Raw genomic sequence first — 9,093 nt, 5'->3', positions numbered from 1 at the left:
TATATATATATATACATATATATACTGAGAAAAAATCCTATTAATTCACTTAAAGACTTAAAGTCTATATTACGGGCTGTTACTAATATAAGTCATTAATTCATGTATATTTTTATTAACATAAATAACATAAATTATTATTTCATATATCAATAATCAAAATCTTTATATCAATAAAAATATATGAATTAATTACTTATATGTGAATTAATTACTTAGTGACAACCCGTAATATATACTTTAATTGAATCAATAGCATTTGTTTCTTAGTGTATATAATGTATTTATAATGCAATATATCCAGAGAATTATGATATATTATCAAAGTGTTATAACTAGTAAACAAACAAATAAACATCCGAAATAAACCTGAATGTAACTAAAGAAAAAAAGTTTGGCATTTTTTACCGTGTAATGTGGATGTTAATATTCGGTGGCTATTGAATGTTCAACCATTCAATATCACATATTATGTCGAACCCATCATGTCTATTTCTACTTACTCATTTCTGTTATTCTCTAAAATTGTATCAGTGAAAATATTATTAATTAAAACTTGTAAAATAGCATTTTATTAAGAATCAGTGAGTATTTCACTGATTTTTAGTATAAAACACTCACGCTGTGCTTATGCATCCTGTATTTTCTCCAGCTAAATATTCCTGAAATATCACAAAAGGCTCCTAAAATTAAAAAAAAAACTGTTCTAACAGTATTCCGGAATATTCCAAAATATTTACGGAATATAAAAGTAACAATATCAAATAGTGATTAAAAATTCTATTTATATGTATATCGTTATATATTCCAAGATTGTTCCATGTATATTCTATAAAATTTTAATTTTTCTAGAGATTCTAAGCCTGATCGTTCTTGAATCAATTTTTAAACACTTCATACTTTCACTTTCGATCCCAATTCTGACTTTATAGGCGAAACGCTGCGCTCCTTATATATTCTCTCCCAAATAATTCTTGTTAACAAGTAAATATTCTTCGCGCGGCCCTCTATCGGCGGAAATGATGTATACTATTTGCTCACGAATGATTTTCTTGATACAAAGAATATTCTTGCAATATTCTAAATATTGCACATAATCTTGCATACAAAGAATATTCTTGCAATATTCTTAATATTGCATATTTCATCGATTTGAATTTTGTGTTATTTTTTGACTATACCGGAATATTCGGCACATTGAGAATATGAATCGAACTTTCTGAATAAATATTTTGATGGGTCATTAATTATGTAGATCAATGCAAAAAAAATTTCATTATAAAATCAGAAAGAAATTAATAAGAATTAATAAGAATTACTAAGAATTACATATTATAGTACAGGTAAAACTATATTTATTTAAAAAATCAATTTTTATTAAAAATTAGATAATCATTGAGAAATAATTTTATTTTTAACTGCTGATTTTAATGCTTAATAAATATTTCGTAAATTTACATATCAATAATTTAAGGATTATTGTAACAAACACAGAATTTGGAAATCTGGCATTCTCACAATGTTTCAGTATAAAAATCTCTCTTAAGACGAATTGAAGCAAGAATTTTTCGATAACAAGCGCAGATTGTAATTGAATTAAAATTTATTGTTAATTTATTCTTTTAATCATGACTAAGAATTATTGATCTTTTATTTATTTCAATATTATGATTGCGAACTCTTTTAATATTATGATTGCAAACTATTTTTATATTATTTATATTTTATACTGAAGATGGCTTGATATAGACCGAAACATAATTTGTATCTTTAATGTAAGAATTTTAAATACATGGCATTAGCAAAAAACATCCTGCGCGTGACTAAATACTCTTTGTATTTTATACTTTTTGTAATTTGTAAGCTATTAGTAAATTTATAAATTTACTCTGATAGTAATACTTATGCTAATATATAAATTAATATTAATCTCAACATATTTTTTACCTTTTTTTTTGTTCTAAAAGATAGGAAAAAAATATTTTAATCTCTTTCGGTTTAATTTAAATTAAATTAAATTTAAATTAATTTGCATTCACGGAAACGTATATAAATGGCCTGATACAATATATGGCCTTGAACAGTTGTACAAATAAGGCTCAAATAATATGTCAATGTTACACAATAAAAATTATTTAACTTGTTCTTCAATTACATGCAAGTACAATTCGTGTTCTAAATTGTTTCCTTAGTTATATTATTTCTACAAACGTATAAAAATTATTGAGATATTATAATATTTCAGTTTTTCATTTTGTATGTATTTAAACTTCTATTAATAATTTTTATACGTTTATATTATTTTAAAGAATCGACTCTTATTTGCTTTTTTATTTTATAGAAAGGACTTTAAGAGTCCTTGACTGGTTTATATATATTTTTTATATTATTTTCAAACTGCACTATATGATTTCATAGATATACCATATATAGTGCCCGCCAAAAATTCCGGGCCGACTAATAATATCTAAATATCTAAATCTCAGAAAGTATGCATTTTTGAAAAATGTTTTAGACAAAAATTGTAGGGTTTAAAAAGATCTATTCATTAATCTGATCAGTTTAATCTTGGAGTGTCGCTAAAATCAAATCAAGATCACATCGATTTTTTTAAATTGGACATCCTATTTTTGATTCTAGAATCTAACTGATATCAAAATCTTTTTGAAACACTACTATGAAGTTCATTTTCATTAAGTATTTTCGAGTTTTTCGAGTTATAACTTAAAAGTTGCAGTACTATCATTAATATTAGAGATATCCGATCAACAACTAAGATCTCTTGTGAATGTTGCAGAATCATGCTCTGAATAACATTTGTTAAAATCAAGATCATTGGAGATTGTTTCTCTTATTTTCGTTTCGCTTATTTTTTGCACTCAAAATTCATTTTTAAAAATAAAAATAAGAGGAAAAAACTTCCAATAACCTTCATTTTGACAAATGTTATCCGGGTCATAATTCTGAAAAACATTCAAGAGATCGTCGTTCAGATCTTGCGCAATGCTAATGCCGATTTATTATTTAACGGTAATACTGTTAAAAAATTTCTTTTTTAAGCAAAACTTTTAAGCCTTATAATTCAAAAAATATTTAATAGAAAATAATTTTATTATAGTGTTTTGAAAAGCTGTTAACATCAACTATTAAATTCTGGCATAAAAAATGATATTCCATTAAAAAAAATTGATGTGACCTTGACCTGACATTGGAGATATCACCCAAAGTCAAACTGATAAAGTCAACTGATAAAATCATGACATAGATCTTTTTAAACTCTTTAAATAATTTTGTCTAAAATATTTTTCTTAAAAATGTATACTTTTTGAGACATCCAACCGGAAATCTGAAACTTTTAGCGGGCACTGTATATCTCGTATTGAGTTTTTTTATTAGTCTTAAAAAGTACAGCAATTTTTATTGCATTGACGAATTAAATTGATATATTTGTTGGCTTATTTTGTCTAATTTAAGAAATAAAGAAAAGAGATTATTACTTGAGAATTATTACTTAAGATTTTCTGTAAATATTCTCAATATATTATTAGAGGAAAGGCCCCTATTATGAGATACCGAGTTCATTTTGGATAAATGCTAAAAATGTATGGGCAGAATTAAAAAAAATAATAGGTCATTTTGAAGGGAATAATAAGAGCTTTAAGATAGCATTATATAAAATTTAATTCAAATTCCATTTTTTTTTAAATTAAAGAAATGTAAAAAGTGAGCAAATCACTAAGTCAAAAAATTATGTTTTTAATATAAGATGCCCCCCCCCCGAGAAATTGATAGTAAAATATATTAGTATTGCTAATAAAAAACTTTATTTAATGTTTCTACAAACAAACACAGCTAGCGAAAAATGAGTATGAGATACATTATACCTAAAATCCATGTTCAGGTAGTTGAAATCAAGAAATAACAGAAATAAGTACGTTTATTCCGGTTGTCCTTTTTATTATCGTACAAAAACATATATACTTTAGCAATATGATTTTCACTATGACATGGGAGCATGGATTATTTCATATTATAAATAACTCTCATATTATAATTTCCACGCCTTACGGTTTTACGATCATCAAATCTAACTTCTGTTAATTAAGCAATTTAACATATCCCGTATTTTTTTGTTAGTACGACTTTACTCTATCACTACATGAAGAATTTATTGCTATATTTATTTATTAAATAATAAATAAGATCTAATAAAGGCTCAATAAAACTTGAAAACATGATCTAAATTCTAAAATCTTTTTTTACAATGACTACAGGCATGATCTAAAAGTGAATTTTCTACTAAACAGTTTTCAATCCAAGAGCTATACATTCATGATGGAACCAATAGATAATGTTTATTAGTTTATAACAGAAACGCCGCTATTTCATATTAGGCGCCTATCTCATAATAGGAGGCTTTCCTCTATATTTTAAGATATAAAATTATTTAAACTTAAATTACTTACACGGAAAATTTAAGGAAAAATTATATATAGAAAATTATATGATTAAAATTATATGACTAAAATTATATGATTAAAATTTATATAACTAAAATTATCTATAAAATAAACAAATGTGGTCTAAGTCCTAAGAACTTACAGTTGTCCGTAATGTTTGCTCGTTTGCAACTTAAACTTTTCTTCTTTTAAGAACTTGCAGATTATTCAAAATTTCTATTGAATGTTATATTGTTTTTATAAAAACAGGTTTTTTTTTTTAATTATGGTACACACAATGTGACAATTAAATTCTCGGACTAGCTATAAAAAAAGCTATAAAAAAAAAGATCAAAAATATTATTAATGTTATCATTTAATATAGTCCTCATTCGATTCCGAACAATATTTCCTTACGTTTTTAGCATTGCGTCTCTTTTTATTACTTATACTAAAAAATGAATTAATAGCGTTTTTCATTAGCAAATTGATGCACGTTTAATGCATATTAAGGTTATTGTTTATTGAGGATGTATTTTACATTACTTTAATCTAAATGGGAAAGTGAAATACCTCAATTGATAAAATGCCAAAATGTATATTTTATTAAATAGCATAATAAAATGTATTAAAGATTTTTCAATTTAACTTGTTTCTATATTTTTATTAAACATACGTCTTTTACTTTACGTTAATTTGTGTACTTATAACAGTTTAAAAATGCACTGTGTGCGCATTAATTCTGCCAATGGAAAAATTATAAATGATGATATAAATAAATATTTTTAATTTTTTTGTGAATTTTTGATGGCCTCAGTTTGGAAATTTAATTGTCACACTGTATATTAAATTGTATACACATATATCATAGAATTCATTAATTAAGATTATTTTTATTTATATGTTTTCACACATATCTCATTCCATCATTGGCAAGATAATACCATATTTTCAATAATGTATCAAAAAATGTATTATAATGTAATTATAACATTTGTCACGTTGTGACTTTACTTAAAATTTTCATCAACAAATATCAGCATCAAAAGGATACAATATTGATAAAGAATAATTGAATTCACTGACCTGTAAATTACTCGTTTTCAACTTCAATCGTTTAAATGCTCACTTAAACAAATTGCACTGTTTTATACTAAAGCTAGTTGTGAAATGATACATGTCAGACACGTGATACAGCTTTATATATAGTGACAAGCTTTATATATATATTTACATCTATCATGCATTCATCTATTCATCACAAGCCTTATATATACATAGGAGATTCATAAGTAATTGAGGCTTGGTAAACTCCAATTTGTCTTTATAATAAAGTAGACATTAATCTAATTAAATAACAAAGCGATGATAAAAGGATAACATATGTCATTGTTTCTCCTTTCAGGAAGTTATTTGGTGCAATTATAAAATCACACAGTAAATGTTACGACATTATGCAAGTCATTATATTAATCTCCTATTATTAATTTCCATTTGTGTCATTTTTTTAATGATTTTGCTGATGTAATTGACATAGTATTGAAATAATAAAAAAAATTTCATCATGATGCTGTAACATAGATATTTAATTTATATCCGAGATTTTAATACGTGGCAATAATAAAACATTTTATCAATACATTATTAATCAGGAACACAGTGTCAATACACGGGCGCATAAGATCGTGTACATGTATATTTAAAAAAATTGTGTTAAATAAAAAATAAGAATCAAGTGATACTATATTTAATTTTTATAATAAATGATACATATCTTTGTGTATTTCTATTGAAAGATTTTCCTATTCTAACTCAAGTATATAGTAGTGGCTTTACAATTCTTCTTAAGATATAATTATATAATTAAATTGCATATGTATTTTTCAAAAAGATACAAAATTTTTAAATTATGCCAATTGCAAAAAGAATGTGTGTGTGTGTGTGTGTGTGTGTGTGTGTGTGTGTGTGTATTTCAATTTTCACTTTTTACATTTTTGTTATAGAGAAAAAAATTACACGATCGATATTCTGGATAATAAGAAAAAAGAAAATTTTTGTATGGCTCTCAAAATTAATTAATAATTAAAAAAATTAGAATAGAACGCAAATATTAAAACGCAATAAAATTTACAGTATAATTTCAGTACTTAGACTATACATATCGTTCGAATGTTTCGACTCTTCTAAAATTATACTGTAAATTTTATTGCGCTCTAATACTTATATTTTACTTTCATTTATCTTAATTTTGCTATTGAAATTTAAATGTATAATTTATGAAACAATTTATTTCAAATTATATTAAAAATGTAATATAATAAAATCTATGTTTTTTTATATCTAGGACTTTAGTCTAGGAATGTTTTAAATGAAAAAGTATATTTTGGAACATCAAAATTGTGATTCAGCATTTCAAAAATATTAAAAATATAAATATAACATTTTGCTATAAATATTTTTAAAAAAGGAGATTCCAAGAGGAGTATCATCTTTTGAATTCTCGATAGTTGGATTAGAAATCTATTCACCTCGATATTGAGACGTCATATTTAGAAACGTTATGTTTAAGAAGTTGTGGTAATAAAGTTGATAGTTTGCGAAAATGACAAACAGATGCAGTATAATAGCTGCGATTAAATAGTTAGATTTATTACATAATTTATAGCATAGCACCACGTTATTTATAACATATTGCATCTCTTATATCATTCTTTAATTGAGTAATGCCGATATTGCGGATATAATTAACCTTAGCTATATACACTAGGGACCTAGCAAACGAGAATGGATTAAAATTTTTTTAATACATACTTTAAATCCATGAAAATGGATTGAAATGGATTGAATCCGAGCTGATACTAGCTAATATATTCAAAAGTTACAAATTTTATTCTTAAGACATTTGTAATAATAATTATATCTATTATTAATTACTTCAAATTAGTATTAAAAAACGCACCTTAGTGGGATTCGAATCTAGGACTTCTGGATTATAAATCTTCTATCGTTATACCAATTTGTTTCTTCAATTGGTAAATATGTTATTCGTTCTCTACTTCAATTACAACTAACTGAATTAGTAACGAAATTGTATAAAAATTATATAATAAAAATATCATCATTAACAGATATAATAAATAATTTACATCACTATGAGATAACATTGGCTAAGTGTCGAATAATCTAATCTCGCTTGGCCGATATCGCGTACCGTGATTAGCTTAATATTCGAGCTATGTTCGACTTGGTGAAATTTTGCGAATTTCATTTCGATCATTTATTTTACTTCTAATCAAAGAGAAACTAAAGAATACAGCTCAATTATTTTTACGTTAACTTTTTTAAACTTAGTGGAAACTTGGATTAAAATAAAAAACTTCTTACTTATAATTTTAAATAATTTAAGTAGCATTTATGGTCCATTTTTAAATAAAAACTTTTTTTATTAATTAGATTGAAAAATTACATTTCAGAATATTGAATTGAGCAGTATTCACATTGCACAGAAATTGCTGATATTATTTTTGAATTTAACTGAATTAAAAAAATTGTTTCTATTCACAATTCTGAATTGAATAGTATGCACGATAAAAAATCACAGAAAATGCTAATATTATTTTTAGATTGAAAGGCATAGAGATATGCTCTTTGCAATTTCTATAAATAAATAAAAATGTATTCGGAATTGAAAAGACATAGACACTTGCTTTATGCAATTCCTATAAATGAATAAAAATACATTCAGATTGAAAAGGATTCATTTTAATATTCATGAATCCGTATTTCTGAAAATCTAACTCCATTTTAATCTATTTCAATCCATTCTCGTTTGCTGAGTCATTTAATAATTACGTTAAATTATTCATTCTCAGAGTTTAATTCTAGTTCTATTAATTTGATATATAAATATAAAAAATCAAAAAATTTAGCTTTTTTTCTAATAATAAAAATTCAGTTTTAATAATAAAAATCACATAAACGTAAAATTATGTAAAAATCATACAAATATTCGCTCAGCGTAATTTGTACTTATATTTGTCATTTTTTGTTTAACATTATCAATCTTTTATCTTGTTATTATATATCAGAGAGAAACTTGATGAGAGTCGCGTATGTCTCAATCTTTTTCGTGTATCGAATCTCGTAGGATAATGTCTATATTTTTGTGGTTCTCTTCCGTGCTATACAAGGCTATCAAAATTAATTATTCATCCTTGTAATAGCAATCTATGTAATAGCATGGAAGAAAATCATAAAAACGTGGAAATTACTCTACGAGATTTTGGTATATAAAAAAGGTCGGTATAATCACTCTCAGGTCTCTCTGGTTATTTATATATACGGGTGAACCAGAATTATTGAATCAACTTTTTATCCTATGAGAAAATTATCGACTGCACGCACGTTATAATCCAATTAGGTATGAAGTCGATAATTTTCTCATAAGGTAAAAAGTTGATTCAACAACTCTGATTCCCTGTATAAAAATCTTGAACATAAAGAAAAATAAGTACTGCCGCTTATGTATATTTTACATATACATAATTTTAAAGAAGAAATTTACTTTGATTATTGAACGATCTATTTTTGTTCAAAAGGAATTATTTTAGGAGATACAGCTATCACGTATAAATCACATCTTCAATATTTTATT

General features: G+C 24.8%; 1 protein-coding gene across 1 annotated transcript in view; it reads right to left on the bottom strand.

Moving 5' to 3' along the window:
* The window catches only part of LOC108692837, a 22,134-nt gene extending 16,534 nt beyond the window's left edge, over positions 1 to 5,600 (bottom strand). The window contains exons 1-3 of the mRNA XM_018201341.1: positions 5,526 to 5,600; positions 622 to 683; positions 504 to 519 (exon numbers count right to left, since the gene is read on the bottom strand). Of these exons, the coding sequence (XP_018056830.1) occupies positions 504 to 519; positions 622 to 636 (31 nt within the window). The 5' untranslated portion in view covers positions 637 to 683; positions 5,526 to 5,600. The remainder of the gene's footprint in view (positions 1 to 503; positions 520 to 621; positions 684 to 5,525) is intronic.
* Between the last annotated feature and the right edge of the window lie 3,493 nt (positions 5,601 to 9,093).

This window comes from Atta colombica, unplaced genomic scaffold (genome assembly GCF_001594045.1).
Source record: "Atta colombica isolate Treedump-2 unplaced genomic scaffold, Acol1.0 scaffold83, whole genome shotgun sequence".
NCBI lineage: Eukaryota > Metazoa > Arthropoda > Insecta > Hymenoptera > Formicidae > Atta > Atta colombica.
This window is presented reverse-complemented; position numbering and strand designations above follow the sequence as displayed.